General features: G+C 42.0%; 1 protein-coding gene across 1 annotated transcript in view; it reads left to right on the top strand.

Annotated features, from left to right (window-relative positions):
- The window catches only part of MYO16 (myosin XVI), a 587020-nt gene that overhangs the window by 258806 nt on the left and 305412 nt on the right, over positions 1–22802 (top strand). The window contains exons 8-10 of the mRNA XM_032881053.1: positions 7205–7280; positions 9899–10052; positions 18203–18353. Of these exons, the coding sequence (XP_032736944.1) occupies positions 7205–7280; positions 9899–10052; positions 18203–18353 (381 nt within the window). The remainder of the gene's footprint in view (positions 1–7204; positions 7281–9898; positions 10053–18202; positions 18354–22802) is intronic.

Raw genomic sequence — 22802 nt, 5'->3', positions numbered from 1 at the left:
CATTCTGCTCCATCAACTCTGTTCAGCAGGGTTACTAGAATGTAAGCTCCCAGCCACGAGGACACTTTGCTTGCCCTCTTGCCCTCTGTGCTCGGTGCCCCGCAGGGTAACCAAAGGGACTGAGGGGGCAGATCCATTAACCGAAGCAAAGCACTAACATACAGAAGCAGAAGGGGGCTTTTCTGGTGGACTATATGACACCAAAACCAAACTATGGTTCTTCAATTCAGACTAAGAAGACAACTAACAGATTTATATTAATAGATTTTGAATAAATTATATCTCTATTTTGTCAGGAAAATACCATATGATATATAGAATCATATTTAAAAATTATTCACCTGTAAAAATGCTATTTAGTATTCATTTTGGAAATAATTTAGAAATAGCTTTTATCTGAATTTCAAGTTATATGCATGGGAGATTTATAACTCTCTGAAGAAATTTCCTGTAAATAAGTATATCTCAGTTTAGAAAAAAAGTTTTAGAAATGCTAACATTGTAAAAGACTAATGGCATTTTTGGAGACATTCATAGCAATTTCACTTTCTTATAAATATCTTCCAAATACAAATACCTATACGGGGAAGGTAGTTCATAATTTTTAGCGGTTTTCCTTATTGACGCTTATACTGGGATGGCATATATATTTTAACATTCCCCTTTATAAATATGTTAACTTTCCAGCGAGGAAAAGGAGATGCTTGTTCTTGTGTAAAACTGGGGACTGAATAATTTATGTGACTGATGTCTTTTGGTCTCATAGTACTTTCATGAGTCGTACATAAAATTTGATTCTAGCCTTCTACATATTTTTAGCGTTTCTGATAGGATTGGTCACGCTACAACAGAAGATAGCAAAGTAACTACAGATGCCAAAGCCTAAACACCGTCCCCTTCAAAAGCATTTTCTGTCACACAGCCTGCATATCTTGATGTTCAAAGGAGTCATTTGCATTCATTCTCAAAAACATTTTTGCCCAAGTTCATAAGAATTGAGAAATCTTAAGGGGTTTTGTTTGTTCTTTTTTTTTTTTTTTTCCTTTTCTTCTTCTCTTTGGGAGAACATGAAGACACTCTCTGGTTTTCCAGCCATCCCTCTGAGCACACGCTGTTGACGGGCTCAGCACTCTGGAGGGTTCCCTCTTTTCTCAGTGTTTACTCGTCTTAGGGAATCCCCACCCTGCACCCTCCAGTCCCCTCCATGCTCATGGCTCCCCAAAGCTGCCTCTTGTTTCCCTCTCAAGTTGCAGACCCCTGAGGACCACTGCCAGGTGGGTGATCTCTATCCACCTGCCCTCCAGCTGCTCTCATGGACAAAGGGAATGGTCAGCTCATTTCCCAGCACCCCAGGGTGCTGCCCTTTCCATGTGTCATTTACTCACCACAGCACTGGGCATCACCCTTCCTCCTAGCTCTCCCCCATCTTCCAGCACGCAACAACCCCCCGAGTCTACAAGCTTCCACATAGAAATTGCCTGGGGCTCTGTGAGATGAAACCATGGCCCTATCCGGTCCAGCAGCCTCCCTCCCTGGGGAGCCACCCACCTGCCAGCCCTGTCCCCACTCCTGCACACCTAAGCTTTGTCATCCCAGGTGTCATCACAGTGTCTCCACACAACATCCTTTGCACTGCTGGGACAGGAAACATGCACTCTGTGACACAGTGTGCCAGCGCCCTGTGGCGGGGCTTCTGCTTCCTTCTCCAGCTGCCTTCCCCGGCCTCCCCCATCAGACTGGCACCTGTAGCTGAACTCAACCACTTCCATTTTCTGGACGATGCCACCATGTGCCTCCTATTGTGTTCTTTGCTCTTCCTGAAATTGTTCAGTGGTTCAGTCTTAACGTGGAGGACCACACGGAGATGCCACTTAAGTGGCCCCTCTCCCAGTTGCTCAAATTCCAGGGAGGATGCTCCCCCGTGCATCCGGTGTGGTCCCCGTGTGTTCGTACACTTATCACCGTCGGCTGCACCTGCCTTCATTTGCCTGCACTGCCCTCTGGTCTGTAAGGACCCAGTGTGCGGACAATGCCCTTTCTTATCAGCGTGGGGTCCCACCCAGGACCCATAGTTCTGTTCTCGAACAAGGGAGCCTGTGTCTGCCCTAGAGCTGCAGGTGCCCGTTGGTCCAGCCGACTGAGGCTGCTCCTGTGCAGTGGGCTGTGAGCCCACAAGCTCACAGGTGCAGGCTGCCCAGTGGGAGGGATGGTCCCCAGGTGCACAGGTCTGTCCCTGGCGCCCCAGAAAAAAGGCATGTGGGCCGAGGGACTCCAGCCAAGGGTGAGCAGCACAGGCAACACCTGCTGGGTAGCGTGAGAAGTCATCAAGGAGGCTGACAAGGAGGGGATGCAGGAGGAGGAGGCTGCCACCTGGGCGAGGGGAGGGACAGGCTCTGGAAGGACCGGCAGGTACTGGCGGGATTGGAGAGCCTGTGTTCTCAGAAATGGAGGCAGAACTCTTGGGTCTAATGTGCAATCACAGTTGGGCCACAAATAGGGATAATAGTAATTTATTAGGTGGTTTTGTATTTTACATCTGAAATCCTTCAGGGGCAGGAAGCACACATTGGGAGTTCTGGGACCTTTAACGCTTCAGTTTCTTGTTACTAGATGAAGGGAACAGTCTCTTCTAGTGTCTGAGCTAGAAACCAGCTTCGTCCAGATGCTCATTATCATGGTTCAACTCTTTAACGGGGCCATTTAAATGACCATCAAGGAATTAATTTTGCTAAATTCATCCGCACTGAAGGACAACTCTCCAAAGAATGAGCAAGTCCATGTCCAGTGAAACTTGTGTGGTTTTAAATTTCAGCTTAAGTGCATTTTCATTCAGCCTGCAGGGTCTCCCCTTCCACGCTCACCACCCCCAGCACACACACACACACACACACAGTGACCTTATCCTCTGGAGCCTTTGGTGAGTATAGCAGTCTTGTACTGGTGGTGACGAATTCTTACTGGGTTACACACCCGACCTATTCACAATTGAAGCAATTTACCTAATGGGCTTTTGAGAGGGTAAAGCAACTGTTCCAGAGGAGAGTAATTGAAATTAGCTCGGGCCTGTTTAATTTAGTTTTGTGACGGGCCTCCCCGATTTCTGATCAGAAGCACATGGGGAAAACTGGCTCTAAAAAAAGAAAGGAATTCCCCAAATGAGAGAGGCTTCCTCCTTCCACACATGAATGCCTCTCTTTATGGGCCTGAAATAAAATGGAGTTGCTTTTATTGCTAGAGATTTTCCTGGAGGAAACATTTTGCTTTTGTTACTAAAATGCTTTCTGGGGTTCCAGGAGAGGCTGCGGAGAGGAGTGGTTTTCTGAGAGATGGCACATTTCTCTTTGGAGGCCTGGACACACTGAATTGCAATTACAATCGCCAAGTAATTGTTAGGTGTGTGTCTGACATTTTTGCAGAGATATAAAAGCATTTAGATTTATTACTGTTCTTTCAAATTTGGGAAAGCCAAAGGTAATCTTAGCTCACTTTTGGCTTTTTTGTTTTGTTTTGTTTTCTTCTTCCTTTCCTTCTTTTATCCTTCCCTCCCTCCACCTGTCCATCTTTCTTTTCCTTCTTTCCTTTCATGTGGTTTAAATGCGAACACATCACTCTCATCTTTAATATAAAACAAAGCTCTTTCATGTACCTATTTCAATGTCCTGGGAAACTGCTCTCTATATTTTATCTTTCATATTTCAAGAGAATGTCTCCCTTTAATAAACTCTATATTTGGAAATAAAAACAAACTTCTATATATAAGCACTGTAATATAATTTAAGTGTTACTGATATAATCCATGTTCTGCAAAATCAAACACCGATTTTTGAATGGGCTTTGGGAAAGCTAACAAGGAGCAGACTGTTTGAAATCTAATTAATTTTTTAATGAGAATACCAACTAGAACAATCATCGGTGGGTAGGGAGATGTCTCATGTGCCTGGATGCGAAGCTCTGTGTGTGGGGAGAGCCACAGTGTATGTTACAATAGCAAAACCCAAGATTGGAAAAGCCAGTCTCGTTCTTATCAATATAATAAAGCAAGAAATATAAACAAAGGACAAAGTTGGGAAAGGAGAAAGGAGGATGAAATGCCAAAGGAATCCACAAAAAATGGAAAGACTAGACCCATTAAGTGCATTTATCAAGTTGTTAACAGTAGCATTAAAAACATAAAATATATAACAATATACTTAACAGAATATTTTAACAGAAAATTTCTACAGTGAAAACTATGGAACACTGTGGTGAGGAATTAAAGAAGACCCCCAAAAATGGAGGAGTAAGCCATAATCATGTGCTTTGACAGTGAATATTTTTAAGATCTCTGTGGAAGGCTGAAAAGAGGCCCCCAGAGATGTCCACACCTTGAGGCTCAAAGCCTGTTAATATGTTTGTTCCTTGAAAAGACAAAAGAACTTTGCAGTTTTGATTGGTTATGGATTTTGAGATGGGAAGATTTTCCTGGATTACCCAGATGGGCCCAATCTCATCACAAGGGTCCTTAAAAGCAGAGAACAATTCCTGGCTCAGGGTCCCTGAGTGGTGTGGCTATGCAAAAATGGGGGGTGTTGTTATTCCAAATTCGGCCGTGGTCATGTAAATGAAGGCCATTGCATGTGAATAGGGAGTGTGTTTATGAAAAAAGGGCAGACACCTGCAACATTGTTGGCTTGAAATTGAGGGAAGGGGCTACAAGCCAAGGAACATGAGTTGCCTCTAGAAGCAGGAAAAGGCAAGAAACAGATTTTTCTTGAGAGCCATAGGGAACAAAGTGCTGCTAACACCCCAATTTTAACCCAGTGAGACCTGTGTCAGACTGCTGACCTACAGAATTGTAAGATAATTTTTCTTATTTAAACCACTAAATTTGTGATATTTTTAAAAGCCATATAAAATTAATATGGTATTCACTTAAAGCAATTCCAATAAAAATCCTAAGCCTTTTCTTTTAGAAATTGAAAAGCTCGTTCTAAAATTTATATGGAGCTACAAAGTACCTAAATAGACAAAATTATCTTAAAAAATAAGAAAATTACAGACTTTTTTCAAGACTTACTCTAAGTCTTTCACTTATAAGATTTCAATACTGGCTCCAAGCTGCACTAATCAAAGTGGTCAGGAAGTGCAGTAAGGATAGACAGACAGATCAATGAAACAGGCACGGACATGTATTGTCCATTAATTTTCAACAAAGGTACCAAAGCAATTCAGTGAGAGGAAAAAAAGTATTTTCAAGAAATAGTGCAGAAAAATGAATGGTCCTGGACGAAAATAAATTTGAGATTTTCTCTGTCATTTGCAAAAACTCACTTGAGATGGACCATACGTATAAAAGTTAAAATTATACAGCCTTTAGGAGAAAATATAGTATCATGTTGTCATGGCCTCTGAGTGGACAGTTATTTTGAAAATAGAGTGTTGACCACTTGAGAAAACAATACAGATGTTACACTTTCACAAAAGCAGAGCAAAGTTAAAATATTCTTCTGTTTTTTAAAAAAAGCATTTTCAAGAATATGAATGGGGACGCCACAGAATGAGAAGAAATATTTGCGATACACGTATCTGACAAACCTATCTAGAACATATGAAGAACACAGGTCACTAAAGCAAAGATAAACACTTGAGTAATAAATGGGCGAAGAAGTCTTGAATAGATGCTTCCCAAAGAAAGCCAAGGAGGGCCACTCAACACGTGGAAAGGTGTTCGGTATCATTTGTCATCACAGAAGTAAGCTAAACCAGACTGAAATATTACTTCATTCCTGGTATGAGAGCTAAATTTCCTAAAAATGACCATATTAAGTGTTGGAGAGAATGTGAATCTAGCGATAGGCAAATGCATAGTAGCAAAGTTATTAAGTAGCGTGCAGAGCAGCAGGACGTCTTGTTGGGGATGGGGCGGGCATTTGAGCTCTTTGGAAAACAGCTAGAGCTATCTAAGCCACATTGATGGTGTCCAGACCTTTATCCCAGCAATTTCAGTCCTACATGCTCGCGTCCTGAAGAGACCTTGGCACGCGTGCACCAAGATAAATAAGAACAGTTGTAGCAACGTTACTTGTAAAAATAAATGACTGCAAACGGCTTGAAAATCCAGGGAGGAAGGCACGTAAATTACGATATATGTGTACGGTGCAGTTATACTGTAGCTGACAAAATGAATGAATCTTGTTTCTGTCCATCACCTTTGATGACTCTCAGAATGCAGGGTTAAGTCATGAAAGCAAGGCGTCGATGAGTATACACGTGCGGATTTCACTTCTCTAAGTGTCACACACAGACTGAGCGATGTGTTGTTTGGGAGGTACTTCTGTACATAAGGGAGAAATGTATAAAGAAATCATGATAGCCCAAAATTCATGACAGTGGCCAAAAGTGGCCAACTCTGAGGGATAATTTTGAGAAGAAACACAGAAAGATGCCATGAATGACTTATTTTAAAAAGTTGCGGGTGCCTGGGTAGCTCAGTCGATTGAGTGTCTGACTCTTGATTTCTGCTCAGGTCATGATCTCAGGGTGGTGAGACTGAGGCCCACGTTGGCCTCTGCCATTAAGTGGGGAGTCTGCTTGGGATTCTGTCTCTCCCCTTCCTTCTGCTCTTCCCCTCCATGCTCTCCCTCTCTAAAATAAATAAATCTTAAAAAAAAAAAAGTTGGATACCCCGGAAATCATTTCATACTTTTCTTTCAGGGCTCATGTACACATATATACTCATTGAATTTATATTTTATAATAAGATTGAAAGAATATATTAACCTCTCATCAGGTTGCTTTCTTCTTTTCTTACAGTGCAAGATTTAAGTTTTCCTAACTCCCCCTGTGACTTTAGTTCATATTGTCTGTGGGGTTCCAGTGATGGGACAGGACCAGTGAGATGTTAAGGAGTCACTCAATTAAAACAAAACACATATAAGGTGTAATTCCTCCCACCAGATGCCCTAAAATAAACCAGGAAGGTGTTAAGTGAGCATTTTTAAATCCCCAGCAATTTATCCCTCCTTTGATAAGTAATTTTTGGTTTGAATGTCTTTCACTTTTTTAAAAAGGAGCTGGGAAAACTAGAAGTGGAGAGAGTGAGAAACGCTTAGGGTGGGATGCGTTCATGCCTTCTCCTTCCAGCAGGCTGGAAGAAGCCCCCTAGAGACCACGCTTCTGTAGCTCTCTCTGAGGAATCTTATTTCAGTGAACTTTACTGTTGCAGACAAACCTGGTGAAGCTTCTTCTGATGCATCAGGCAAACCCAAACCTTCTGAACTGCAATGAAGAGAAGCCCTCAGGTAGGTTATGAGTGTCCTGGGACCAGTGAGCGGTTCCTGACTCCTTCCTGTCCTATCAGAACTTGTTCGTCCGTCCCAAGCATGGCTGCCAAGTGAGGCCGCCTCCCCTGGAAGCTCTGTGCACATGCTCCATCCAAGCCCTGTTCCCGAAGCAACTTGCCCAGCTCCTTCGCAAGAGGGCCTTACGGGCTGGTTCCCATCATCGGGACCCTTGTACGTCCCTGCAATTTGCTTCTGGGGCTTTCAACTTCCCACACAGTGATTCCTTCAATGGCAATTACTGTTGAATATATTTTTGCTGTTATTTAACTGGTTTCTTATCATTTCAAATACACACCTATTCATCAGGGTAATTTTAAATAATTTTTTTTTTCCTGCACAGACAGGTATAATGCAAGGAATTGAGACTGACACCCTCCAGCTAATTTAAAACTCTCACAATCTTAATTGAATATTACCATTTTTGATAAGTATCTCTTGAACATTTCTAGAGTTCTTTTTACCACTGTTCTTTCATAATGTTCATCTACTAATTTAAAAACAGGGATGCTGCATTCATTTTCTAGCTTTTACAATTTGACAACAAATGTATTCTTAAGTTTTTTGTTTATTAAAAATAAGAATTCTAAGTAACAGAGAAAAGTGTAGCACAGGTCATACATTACTATAAAAATCTTGAAGGTAATAAGTGAGCACTTTATGACTGAGATTTCTCATTGGATATATTTGTAGGAGTATGATGATATGATAAACCTCCAGCTTGAGACAGGGTGAGAGATTTGCTCATTTCTTGTTTTTTTGAAGTTAAATAGTGTTTAATGTTTATTCATCTTACCTGCTAAAATAAACTGAAGATTTAACAAATGAAACTCTAAGATACTATGATAGTTTCAAACTTTGGGCGTGGGCTGATGTTAATGAGAGTGCAGTAATCTTGGTATTAATGACAAAGGCATGTCTCATGATAAATATTAAAAGAGCAAGTAGAAATTTCTGGGTTTTTTTATTTGTTTAATGTATTTATGGTGAAACATGTCACATTTAACATTTGTCACATTCCTCAAAGTCACATCCTGGGCTTCTTTCCCAGAGAAGAGAATATACGATTGACCCTTGACCACATGGATTCCAGTGTGTCACACTTCCCCCTTTAGGTCTAGTGTAGTCGGCCTAAATGTGCCAAAATGGACACCCAAGGCAACCCACAGTCCTAGAGGCCAGGGTGTGATTAAATGTCTGGTCTAACCTCAGCCCTGGCCACCTCAGGATAGGATGGCTGTCTTAGACAGGTTGCCTGTGTTGGCCATGCCTAGTCTACCCTCAGTGTAATCCATTTTCCATGCCTTATTGGTCAAGAGAGACACAGTGATGGGCTGGTAGAAGACTCTCAACAATCATTTGTTGATTGAAGGAAAATACTTCTTTCACATACAAGGGACAAAGAGCTATAATGCAACGAGGGTTCCGAGTAAATGCAGGAGGGACCAACATCTAATCCAGCAGTACAAATAATGAACCAGATAAAATAATAGCACAGAGAACAGGGAAGTAGACACCCAGATTATGACTAAGCAGAAGAAAATCATCACAGTATTGTATTCGAATCTTGCCATTTTGTGTTTCTTGAATTTGGAGTGGATACAGAAAAAAATTATCTGGGGGACAAAAGCAGTTTGGGGTATAGTCATTAAGTAGGACAAACATAATCACCCAAGATGAGGAAGCCAGGCTACTTCCTCTTTGTTACTGGATATGATTTAACCTAGAGCAGATGGTGGTAAAATCTTGGCATAAACATCTCGTGGTGGCTGAATTAACTCATCCAGCCCATCAAGCCACATAACTCAAATCTGTAGACACAAGTGGTCATGCACTTCAGTCACAAGGATTGAAAAGGAGCAGTTGTGTCCATTAAGTTCCCAACTGTTACTAAGGTGAATTTTTCTTCAAGATTTTTTGACTTCCAGTTTCAGTTGTTAGTCAGTGTTAATTTGAGTAATGCACGTCTATGTTGGTGCCCAGGTATATTCAGATGTCACTGTTGACATGGGATATGTCATACATAAGGAAGTACAACTATATTTCAGATTGAAACAACAGATCACAGAGTCTAGACTCAGTTTTCAGAATTCAACTATTTATTGGTACGTCTACAAACGGATGCTTAAAGAATACCTACACTAAGTTTTCCAGTAAGCCAGTCCTGGGGAATGTGTAACCATTTTCATCATTTTGATTGTTATTCATCAAGATGAAGGAGAGTTGCACTGAGAATGAAAATGACATCACGTTCTTTCAAGCTTAGCTTCTCTGTGATTTTACATTTTACACATCACTCGGCGAATATTATTTCTATACTTTTGCATTTCATTTGTAATTAAATGAATTAAATAACAGCAAAAATATATTTAATTTGTAATTAAATATGCCACCGATATAAAACAAGACCACTTTTTAAAATGGTGGTACTGCAGCTTCATTCCTACCATAAACTCTTCATGTTTTTCGTTTTGCTCTGATCAATTTTCATGTTTTGAGCGTGCGCGAATTACGGAAAGGGAACCGTTTTCTGTGATCTCAGCACCCACTTTTCCTGATGTTCCTCTTGCTTCTTGTAGATATCGCCGCATCTGAGTTTATTGAGGAAATGCTGTTGAAAGCCGAAGTTGCCTGGGAAGAAAGGGTAAAAGAGCATTTATCTGTTCCTGCCTTGGCCTCCGAGGAGCCCTATGAAGAGATCCTCCACGACCTACCCGCTCTCTCGAGCAAGCTGTAAGTGCCTTCCCTGTAGAGTGCCGACTTCGGAGCCCTTGCTCGTGGAGATTATTTCTCTGCCATCCCTGACAACCATTTTATAGTCAGTATGAAGACAGAGTTCATAATTGAATTGAAGCTGAATGTTACTGTCTTTACCAACAAGTACTTGTTGACAATGATGAGCTTAGCTTCATTTTCTGAAATATCCTCTGATTCTTTTTTTTTAAAGATTTTATTTATTTATATTGACAGAAAGAGATCACAAGTAGGCAGAGCAGCAGACAGAGAGAGAGTAGGAAACGGGCTCCCACTAAGCAGAGAGCCCTATGCGGGGCTCGATCCCAGGACCCTGCGATTATGACCTGAGCCAAAGGCAAAGGCTTAACCCACTGAGCCACCCAGGCGCCCCTCCTCTGATTCTTTTAAACATTATTATTTTAGTTATAGATCAAGTGTGTCACCATGAGACCAAAGATGATACTTTAAATGTATTCCACGTTTTTAAGTCACCGGATTTGGAAGATTTCCCATGACCCTATGGTAATGGCTAAATTTCTAAAGTAGGAAATACAAATATCCACTTTTTTCTCTCTAAAGTATAAAACTTAATGACTTCTGGTTGCCTAAAACATCTCCTCAGTACTGATACGTACGACAACAAACATGAATCTCAACTTTATGCTGAGTGAGTGAAGGCAGACACCAAAGGCCACATGTTGTGTGATCCCCGTTGCATGAGGTGTCCAGAATGGGCAAATCCACAGAAACAGAAGTGTATTAATTGTTGTCAGGAGTGGGGCAATGAGGAATGACTCTGACTGGATAGGGGGTTTCTTTTGGGGATGATGGCAATGTCCTAGAAGTAAATGTGATGCATACACAAATTTGTGAATATGCTTTTTAAAAAAAGCACTGAATTATACACTCTAAAAGTGTGAATTTTGTGCTATGGGGATCCTATCTCAACAAAAGAAGGAAATACGTAAGGAAAAAATATTTCAGGTTGAAAAGAACATTTTTAACACACTGTTCTCTTTTTCTAAGATCTATTTATTTATTTATTTGAGTGAGAGAGAGAGAGAGCAGAACAGGAGGGAGAGGGAGAGGGAGTAGGAGAGAATCTCAAGGAGACTCTACGATGAGCTGGGAGCCTGAGGAGGGGCTCCATCTCAGGACTCTGAGATCATGACCTGAGCCGAAACCAAGAGCTGGACGTTCAACTGACTGAGCCACCCAGGCGCCCCTAACACATTGTCCTTTCGATAGAGAACACAGATGAAATGAATTGGAGCTTTGGCAGGATTAACATAAAACATGCGTGTATTTCTTTCACAGATCTCTTGCGGGTAATTTAACAAACAGCATTTTTTGTTGTTGTTGTTGTAGTCCGTGGTTTAGCCCTGGTGTTCAGGAGGGTTTTGTCTTTTGCCACTCTCCTCACCTCAGCGTTGCTGAACTTTCCCCAAAACATTTCAATCCTTTTTGTCTGTCAGAATAAACAAATGCTCTTGTTCTGTGAAAATCCAAGTTGCCCTCCTTTAAACCAAGTGCCTTCTTGAATGGTTTGATAACCTGGATTTTTTAATGCAAATCCTGCCCTTCAACTCTTTTTATAAGTTCCTCTGCTTGAAGGAATTGGAAGAAAATAGAACTCCAGGAAGAAGGGGAAAGAGCAAGTGGGTCTCGCCTCATTGGCCAGTTTCCCTGCTCCAGGCTGGGCCAGGCATTCCCATGAAGCTCGCTGTTTGTTTCCTCTCATTACTTTGCCCAAGAAAGAATAGTGCATGTTCATCGGTATGAGACGTGTATGATTAGGAAGAACGTACTTAGCCTTCTCTTCTTCTCGGTGCAGTCTGTGCTTATCTCCAGAAAGTCTCTTTTCCCACCTTTCATCAGCAACCCTCTTTCTGAGCACGTAACCTGCATTACCCCATCTGAATTATCATTGCCGGTCTTTCACTTTTCAATCCAACTTCCTATCCCTTCCCTTCTACAGTTAACTTGCTCCTTTTACATTTTCCTTGGATATATTTTGTTAAAATTTTAAGGAACAGTTGAGTGGTTTCTGGTACCTCAACATACAAGTCAAATTCCCTTTCCAGTATCAACTTGCGTTGATCGTCCTATGAGGATTTGTGCGCTAAATCTTGAGTGAGTTAGGACAAGAGCATGACTCCTGTTATGCTCCACCACCAGCAGCCATCCTGTCTTTGGTTAAACATTTAATCAGGAGGAAATTCCTGCGTTATTGAACTATTTCATATTCCATGTTTCTAAGGTATCTTCTATTGAGTGAACATCATTAAGCAGTCTATGTGTTGCCTCACTTTCTTGGTTCATGTTTCCAAATGAGCAGGTTAAACAACTCCAGAGCCCTCCCAGAGACAGTCTTCCCCATCTGTAAAGCTTTCAGGCTTCTTGCCATACTTGCTTGCGATTCCCTGCTCTGTGATTTTTTGCCTTCTTGCCTCCTCCCCATACTCTCTCTCGTATCTTGATGTAGATCTCAGTGTCAGGGGTGCGGTGATCGCCGCTAACAAGACAGCTGTCGTGGCACGTGCCCTGTGGTGTTGGAACATGGAAATGCTCTCCCAGGGTCTGTCACCCCTGAAAAGTTTGATGTGGGTCACGTTTGCTGCGAGTACTCTATTTTATGGGTCCTGGAGTTGGAAGCCACAGCAGTTCCACGTATCTGGTGGGGTGGAGTCATTGGCCAAACACTTGTGGGTGCTCAGTGATTCACTGCAAGAGCTGACGGATCCCATCCCCTGACCAGACACCAGCAGTGGTGCAGTGTTTATGGGGCTCGTTGCCTTGAACCTGCAGGACAACACAAGTACGCTCCCTCTTTCACTTTTGTTGTTGTTGTTGTTAATGTTTTTAATTTGAGTATCATTGACGCACATTGGTGTATTAGTTCCAGGGATACAATGTCACTCTCTGCCGTGCTCGCCATGAGGGCAGCTACCGTGCATCGCCAGACGCCATTACAGCACACCCGCTATATTCCCTATGCTGTATCTTTTATTCATATGATGTTTTTTGTCGTTACTTATAATTTTTTACAGTTTTGATATATCGATACACACAACACAAGGACTTCTTTTAAAAAACTTTTTAAATTTACATCCAATTTAATTGACGTACAGTGTATTTTTAGATTCGGGGGTAACACAAATGCTTTCTGTTCTATCCCATGTTCTGCATCCCCCCCCCACCGAGACTTAGAACTCGAGTAACTCGACTCCTGTCACGCACATATACCCACTCCCCTGTTTTTTCAGTGAGGAGGTCATTTTTATTTGCAATTCGAAAACTTCTAATTTGGCTTGAAAGAGGAAATGGGTGATCTGAGTTTCCCGGCTATGCTCAGTCAGCTTCAGGTGTGGAATATTGTCAGTTTAGCCTAAGTGTTTCTTCATATGACAACTTAAGAAGATACTCTGTAATCAGGAAGACATTTCCCTTCTGCAGAAATGAGAAGCGTGAAGGCTCCTTGCAGTACAGTCGAGCACTGATCTGCTTTTAGGCGGAAGCTCAAGTCAAACGGAACAACATGGGGCCATTATTTCCCCTGTGGCCACCATGTTATTTTTCACACCCTTGTCTGGCTTGCTCTGAGTGTCTACACTCACTCCCTGAGGTGCCTTGTGAGGCCATGTACTGTGGTCCTTATGGACGGAGACCCGACGCCACACATTCCAGTTCAGATCCTGGCTCCAACTGGTGGCCTCTGTGACTTCGATAGAGTTGTTGCCATATGTCGCCTCCGGTGTAGACTATGGGTGCCGTCTAGTAAAGAATTTTCCCAGGCCTTTCTCACTGCTTCCTGGGAGGGGAGAAGCTCAGTCTTTGGAATTCCCAACCCATAGGTCTGCCTCTGCTGTCCAGGATCCCTGGTATTGCACTTGGTTTTAGGCTAACAAGGCGCCTCAGGGTAGGGGGCTGATCATGCCAGAAAACCCAGTGCTGGGATGGAAGGACTGAGCAGTGAGCCAGCCTGGCCTCTGGAGGGGAGGAGGACTGGAGGCTGAGATCGGTGACAAAATCCATCCTATCTACAGAACCAAACCTCCAGAAGACTCTGCATAAGTCCAGTGGAGGGTCCTGGTGGGTGGCCACCTCTGTGTGCAATGTGCCCTGATTCCCACACTTGACCCTGAGGGTCTCTGTGCATGGATGATCCCAATTCATACCCTCCCTAAGAAAGCTGGTATAGTGCCTTCCTGAGCTCTGTGAGTTGTTCTAGTGTGTTATCAAGCCAGAGGGAGTTGTGGGAGCCCCTGGGCTGGTAGCTCGTGGGTCAGAAGTGTGGGTGAGCATGAGACTCCCAAACTTGTGACTGTGTCTGAAGTGGAGGGCAGCCTTGCCCTTAACTTGTAGGCTCTGTGCTACAGGTAGTCGGTGTCAGAGTCGAGCTGCAGTACCACGGGTGATGACGATGGTCAGCAGTGTCTCATGAGGTGGTTCTTGATGGCTCCGTGACTTAGTATTTTTGAAACACAGCAGTCTCTGGCTCGATGTGAGACCATGTCAGTGCTCAAGAAATGACAAAAAGGCAGGCAGATGCTCTTCACGTGTCTGTGAATTGTCAGCCTAATTATCTGACGAATGAAGGACTTCTAGCTCTAAGCTAAGACAAGAGAATGAAGCTTCCAGTTTGGTGCTTTCAAACTGAAAATGACCATATAGAGAAAAGCTTATTTTCTAAGCAGCTGATAGGAAAAATCCAGTGTCAGAGATGACCAGCTTTGAGTGACTGGTGTGGGGCTGGCTCTTCAGGGCTTTTGAGTCACATAGCACCTGGGATGGAGAGAAAATGTGACTAGGAGAAGTTTGGAAAGAGGCAGACCTGAGTGCGTCTGAGGACACAAGGATAAGGGCTTGGGGTGGGTGAGTCCCAGGACACGTAGGCCAAGTGGCCGTTGATGAGGAGAAATACCTTGTGGGAATCTATAAGAGGCAGAGTGTGAGTTTTGCAGTGTGTCCTTCTGGACCTCAGTGAAACCTGAGACTCCCGGCAGGCCTGGAGTCGATGTTATGGAAAGCCTTCCAGGGGCCACATTTTATGAAACAAGCCCAACACGCATTTACTTAAAAGCAAGCCAACTGTCTGTGGCTTCACAAGGATTTCTTCTATGGCCTTTGTTGCACAATGAAAAGAACTATGATTCGCATAGCACTGTGGTTTCAGTCATCATTTCCACTGATCTTCGTTTAAACTCCATGACTTAGAGAAGATACACATGATGATCTACATTTTACTTACGGAGAAACAGAAACCCAGGGGTGTGACAGACCTATGGGGATAGTGAGTGAGTAGCAGCCATGATCAGAACCACAGTCTTTGGATTCTTTGGAAATGCTCTCCAACCTGAGGGGGCAACAGGTTCAGGAAGATTGTCTCGAGTCTCTCGCCAGGCTCACAGCGTGCACAATCTTGTCATACAAATTAAATAAATAAATAAATAAAATGAAAAAAAAAAAAATATATATATGACGTTGCAAATGAGGGACATAGCCTTTGACCCATGCCTCAACACCACACCTGGGGACTTTCTTGACAGAAATTGTCTCCTAATAATTTAGTCCGGGGCTCTTGGATAAGCAATCCTGGAAAGTGCATTTTTACTCATAGAACCTAAGGCACAGTTGTGCTTGGACCTTAATTCTATAACTCAAAGCTCTCCAAGAGCTGTTTCATGAAGAAGTGAGCTTTGGATCATGATTTTGTAGATGCAGAAAAACCCAAATGCCTTATAGTGTGTAATTTATGCAGCTGTGTTCTTAGGATTAAAATTGAGAACTATCCATTCAGTTCATGACTTCACCACCAAAATAACGGAGTCTCATATGCCATTTCTACACAATTGTTTCGGTGTCAGTTTTTTCTTTGTTGGCCTAATATAGCCCAATATAGTCAATTTTGCTTGTTTTCTGTAGTTTTCTAAATTTGCTAGAGTCCTAATGGGCAATAATTGTCGCTTTTGTTAGTTTTATTTTATTACATTCCTGTTTCCATTTTCAGAAATAAAATCTCAGTTCCTACCGGCACATTTGCTCTGCATGAAATGCCTTTTATGTTTATAGAAATCAGTAAGTCTTAAATAAATCCAGCAGAGTTCAGAAATTGATTGTCTACTAGTATAGTCCCATGCAGTTTTGTGCACAGTCAGGTTAAAACGATCTATCCCCAGTTTGATCTGAACTGTCCTTGGATGGTTCGTTTTCATTTTATTTATGTTTAGGGAATCTGTCTACCAAAACCTTTCCTTAGAAAGTATACTCTTTTCAATCCTATTTTTTTCTGTTTCTCAAAGATAAATTTCTATTTCTAATACTTCTTTTTTAATGTAATCAAAATAAAATTTTCTCATGGAGGAAAATTTGGAAAATACAGAAAAACATAGAAGCATGAAAAAACTCACTCATTAATGTCAAAGAAAAATTATACCAGAGACGTTAAAGGTGAAAGGAAGACTTTATTCAAGATTATTGCAATACCAAGAGAGAGAGTGAACTTGACTCAGAGAGCTTTCAAATGCTGGGATGAGCTTGTGGTAAAGCCCCAGTGCTGTTAGCAGGAAGGGAGGGGTCCTTGTGAGTTGGTGTTTATGGAAGTGAGGCTCCTTCCCTCCCACAGAGACCAGGAGATTGGGGCTCCTGCTATAAATCCAGATGGTTACATCCCAACAGAAAGTCTCTGGGGTCCTTGAGAAAGACACTGTGGGATTGTGGAATATTTGCATCTCAGAAGGACAAAGGAAGAATTTACAATGGCAGTTCTCTAAAGTAAGTGCTGGAAGAAAAGAGAGGGCGGCCCTCTCAAGCTGGGGAGAAGACTGTCCAGATTTTAGCTAAGATGAGGGGACTGTGAAGTCCATTTATAGCAGTAGTCTATGTTTTTGATGAAACTGCTATTAATTTGGTCTATTTCTTCTTATCCTTTATGGGTTTCTTTTTCTTTATTGAGTTCTTTTTCTTGCGATATATCTTATTTTTCTTTTTAAATCTCATATCAAATATTTTGTCATGGTTGGTAAACGTTTAATGAGTGTTGAATTAAATAGCAATGATTACTTAAAAATTATTTTTTCTAGAAAAATGACATTTTAATACATGTTCATATTGTACAAATGGATAATTGGTGAAAATTTAAATATGTAGAAGTTATCTTGGGTGAATGCTGTTGATCACAATGATTATGGATAAAATGTATTTCATTTTGAAAGTGGGAAGAAACGTAAAGAAGAGCTTTCCATAAACCTTTAAAACAGTATCACATGCCATCAGCCAAAGTACCTGTTTTGTATTTTCTTACAGAAAATACGTGTATGACAAATAAGTAGTCGTTCGATCCAACCGTATTATTTAGAGTCATTTTTTCTTATATGAATGAGAGTATTTTTAACTAGTTACTCGCAGTTATTTTTAGTAAAAGATCTATCATATTACATATGATATTATTGAATGTGTGAGTGATCTTCAAAGATGTGGGTGAGATAACGCATAACGAGGTATTAGGTAGTAACAGCATAGATCTGTAGGGCTTGGCATACACTAAGATACTGCCTCATCTAACCCCCGCATTTGCAAAGCCAAAATGTGGCCCAAAGATTTTGAAGGCTTATAGGGTCAGGTGATTTCCATCTTGAGGTCAAAACTGACTTAGGGGCACCTGAGTGGCTCAGTGGGTTAAGTGTCTAACTCATGATTTTGGCTCAGATTATGATCTCAGAGTCCTGAGATCAAGCCTGGCGTTGGGCTCCGTGCTGGGCATAGAGCCTGCCCAAGATTCTCTCTGCCTCTCTCTCTGCCCTTCCTCACCCTCTCTCTCTCCCTCTCTTAAAACAAAACAAAGCAAAGCTTAGCTTATAAATTGCTTATTGATTTGTTTCCTACAGTCCTATATACATTTGTAAACATTTTCTTCTGAAGTTGAAGTGAATATATTTTTCTTTTAAAGTTGAGACTGAATGGAAGTTAGAATGAATAGAGAAGTTGACAGATTCCCCATTGATTGTTTATTCCCCCTCTGTGTTGAGAAATGGTTTCTTATCTGAATAAAACAACATTCTATAACCAAACTGTCCTGTTGTGGTCCTTCTTGATTAATATGGCAATGTTAGTGGAAGACTAATTATAGTATTGATTATTTCCTGTAGCAGTCCCCTGGTGTTGCCAATTGCCAAGCAAGACAGTATGTTGGAGAAAGACATTATGTTCAAAGATGCCACAAAAGGTCTATGCAAGCGACAGTCTCAAGACAGCATCCCTGAAAATGCTACTGTGAATGGCCCCACAAAACCTGAGCCAGTAAGTATACCTTTACTCCATGCCTGCTTATTACATCATGCTTTAAAATCCAACATTTCGAAACCAAACACCCCACAATTTCCATTCAAAGAAAGATTCATGAATGCAAAGGTTAATAGTTTTTTAAATTCCCATATATAAGCTGTTACATTTTACTGACCATGAACAAACGTAGCTGCTGTTGCACTGTACAAGGGTTTGAATTGTACATTTATCTTGACTTACATATCAGGAACGTAAGCTTGGCCGGTACGCTAATTCCCCAGTATTTCCGATTATGTCTTTAGTCCTCCTTTTGATTATTATGTAGAGTATGGTTTTTGGAAGTATCTCTCTATGTGTACTGTGTGTGTGTGTTGGGGAGGGGGTAATGTGTGTGCCACAGTGCCCAGGTTATGGGAGATCAGTCTGATGAGCTTGGGGCTATAGAAAATAGTACATTTCCCTAGAGAAATAAATGATCTTTAAATGCTTCATGTTTTTTAAATGGCAGAGTAATTTTATAAATGTCAGAGTAATCCTTGAAACTGGTTTGTTTCATAGTATCTAATTTTGAATATATTAAAGACATTTTAGCTAGGTTTTTCTAAGACCATCTTTTCAAGATTTAGTTTCACTAATTTTGTTATTTCAACGTAACGAATAAACATGTTTTGTAATTTTGAGATACTTTAAAATTTCAGAAGGTGTATTTGTCATCTTAGGAGACTGTAGCAAACGCCACACACTGGGTAGCTTAGGCGGCAGACGTTTATTCTTCACAGTTCTGGAGACTAGAAGTACAAGGTCAAGGTGCCAGCTGGTGAGGTTTCTGATGAACATCCCCTTCCTGGCTGCTTTCTCCCTGTGTCCTCGCATAGGGGTTGAGTGGGGGAGGAAACAGAGAGAGGAAGGAACTGTCCGGTGTCTCTTAGAAGTGTGCCAATCTGATGGGACCAGGGCCCCACCCCTGTGACCTCCTCTAACCTCCATTGCCTCCTTAAGACCCCATCTCCAAAGAGTCACATTGAGAGCCTCCACACATGAATTTGGAGGAAAGCGGCTTAGTCTGCTGCAATAGGCAAATTAAATGTTAGGTAAGATGGAAAGCAAAGTTCTTTCTTAACTTTGTCGGGGGTCCTATGAACTTCCTATAACCTTAAATGCATATTACTGAATGAAAGAAGCTGGTCTGAAAAGGGTGTACAGCGTATGATTCTAGTAATTGATATTCTGGAAAAGGCCAAACCATGGAGACCGTACAAGGATCACAGGTTGCCTGGGCTGGTGTGGGGAGGGGTGGAGAGGTGGAGTCCAGGGGGGGTTTAGGGCATTGAAACTGCTCTGTATGATTTTACAGAGATGGGTGTGTGTCATTACACATGTGTCTAAAACCCCAGAATGTACAACACCCAGAGTGAGCCCCGATGTACCCCATGGACTTGGGGTGATGGTGACATGTCCATGGAGGTTCAGCTGTAACAAATGTCGTCATTCTGATGGGGAGTGTTGATGCTGGAGAAGGCTGTGCACGCGTGGGGACAGGGGTGCGTGGGAAATCTCTGTCCCTTCCTCTCAGCTGTGCTGTGAATCTAAAACTGCTCTGAAAACTCAAGATCTTAGGGGCGCCTGGGTGGCTCAGCTGGTTAAGCGTTCAACTCTTGGTTTCAGTTCAGGTCATGACCCCCAGGTCCTGAGAGGGAGCCCTTCATGGGGCTCTGTGCTCAGTGGGGAGTTTGCTTGAGATTCTCTCTCTCCCTCTGCCCCTCCCCCCAATCACACCACATGTTCTCTCTCTCTCCTTCCCAAATAAATAAAATCTTTAATTAATTAATTAATTAATTAATTAATTAAAATCTTTAAAACAGAGAGGACACTCACAACATGATATCAGGTTTAACCCTTATAGAATGGCCTTTCTGATTTTAATGTAAGCTCTTTGTAATTATACAATTTATAGTTGCACCCTAGACCTTAAAGGCAGTTGCAGTCATGTTCGGTTTGGTTGGCACCAAAGAGGGAGTGGCTGTTTTTCAGGTTTTGTGTTCGTAAGTTATCGATGGAACATTCATTGGTTCTCGTTGACCTCTGTGGGCACCGCGGGCCTCTCTTCTTGGCCGTGAGGTGTGTCGGTGATTCTCTCCCAAGGAAGACCAACATTATCCACTGACTAAGTTATACTTTAAAAGTGTTTTAGAAAAGTCTCATCAAAACAAGAACATTCTGATGAACATCTTAGGGAGACGTACATAATGGAGACATTTTTTTTAAAAAATTGAAACAAAACCCACAGAATCTCTCCTTCCAGATTTTTAGAAAATGTAGGTTGTATCAAATGGTTACTGTGTGAGTGAATATTTCAAGGCTTGATTTAAACTTTTTTGGGTTTTGATAATCACCAAAATGAACACATAATGTCTCTGAGAAGACAGAATTTTTCTTCAGTTGTCTAAAAGTGTGCAAGACATTCTTCCTTTGATTTCCTTTCCACTCTCCCTTTCCCTCCTTTTCTCCTCCCCCTGCATTCTTCCTTCATTCTAATTGTCTGACTTCTTTCCCCGCTCCCTTCCTTCACTTCCTTCCTTTGTGAATATATTTCTTTAAATTTTGTTCACGCTTGAAATTCCAATTTTTATGCCACTGAGTGAAGGCACATTAGCCTGGGATTCAGAGAAAGGCAGATGCTTTGGTTACGTCTGCTGCTGAAAGTCTATGACTCAGAGGTTCCTTGACCTCATCAGCTCCATCTATGAAATGGGCACATGGTATAGGTCTCACAGAGTTGCTAGGAAGCTGACAGAAATGAGGGCTTGAGGTTATCACACATTTACCAAGAACAGAGTAAAAATGCAGTAAGATGTATTTATATTTTCATTGTTATTGATATAGACTGACTGTACGGTAGCTTTTGCCAGAACGGCTGAATTTATCTGCTCTTGATGTAATTCCAGTCAACGCATCCACAGAGTTTATTTTTATCAATGCAAGTGTAGGTGACTTCAAACACTAATAGTACAGAATTACACTTTATGTGAACACTGCAATGCTTAAACATGCATTCACCTGCATTGTCTTAATCCTCAAAATACCACTGTGGTATTTTGTTATTATTATTATTATTTGTTATTATTTTGTTATTATCCCTCTTCATCACTTAACTTATATTCAATTTACAGATTAATTTTTTTTAAAGATTTATTTATTCATCTGGAAGAGAGGGTGCATATGCATGTGTGCAAGCAGGGGAGGGGCAGAAGAGGGGGGAGAGCAGCTCCCCACTGAGCGCAGAGTCCCCGGTACAGGGCTCTGTCCCACGACCCTGAGATCATGACCTGAGCCGAAACCAAGGGTGGGATGCCTAACCGACTGAGCCACCTGGGGGCCCCACAAATTACAAAATGACCAAACTTCAGAACTCTAAGCAGATGGCTGAGAATCACAAGTGTTTCTTTTACTCTGGATCCTGTTCCGTGTTGGGGGCACGGCAGGAAAGCCCGTGGACCTGTGATGGTTGTATGAACAGGAGAGAGGTTTCCCGGCTGCATGCGTGGTACAGGGGTTTTGAAGACTGGCGAGAATTCTCTTTCTGTGGTCCACAGACACACCCATCTCCATGCACACGGAAGTATACATCCTTGGCCGGTCAAAGCAGTAGTAAGTGAAAGGACCTGGTAGCTTTTACTGTGGTAGAAACATCTAACAGGGTAACAAGAGCAGGAGGAAATAGCTAAAATGCTGCCTGGCCATGGTGATGAGCTTAAGTTTGGGAAAAGTTAGTATTTGTCAGATTATGACCCTATTCTCTGCTAGGACCACCCCGGTCAGCTAGTTTTTTCCCTGACTTCCTCTTTCCTCTTAATTCATGAATATTCGGTTCTTTCCTCTCTTCAAGATACTCTTGATTTTCTCCCATTGGTCAGACCACTGCTTTTGTCTGCCAGACGTGTCGTCTCTGTGCACAGACTGCTCATCTCCCAGAGGGAAAAGCCCCAAACAAACGAAACACTGAAGGGGACGGCTCTCCACGCGGTGTGGACAAGGGGGGACCAGGAATTGGGGAAGTCAGACCATTCCCAAATGTTAAGCTCCCTTTGGATCTCGAAACATTTCTCCAAGTGTTTCTCTGAAGTTTGTCCCGACCTCCTGTCCCGAGCTATATCTAGTTTATGTTCTAGATATCTCCTCTTACAGAGATAGGCAGAGATACGTATCTCCATAGAAATCATAGTGGTCAGTCCTAGAGGGGGGATGTTAATCCTTTTTACGTATTTATCCCATCTCTGTTTTGCCTTGTGTTGTCTTCGTTAGGTGGATGTGGGCGGTAGACGTTACGGAGTCTACAACTGGAACATAGAGATACTCAGAAGTGTGTTTTTCTTTTCCTCTCTACTTGCTAGCAGGTGTCCCCGGGCTTCTGAATCTTTACATGCGGATGGTTTTTGCGGATGGTGCTATGTATGAGTTGGGGTG

The sequence above is a fragment of the Lontra canadensis genome, unplaced genomic scaffold (genome assembly GCF_010015895.1).
Source record: "Lontra canadensis isolate GAN:19392208 unplaced genomic scaffold, GSC_riverotter_1.0 scaffold73, whole genome shotgun sequence".
Taxonomy (NCBI): domain Eukaryota; kingdom Metazoa; phylum Chordata; class Mammalia; order Carnivora; family Mustelidae; genus Lontra; species Lontra canadensis.
This window is presented reverse-complemented; position numbering and strand designations above follow the sequence as displayed.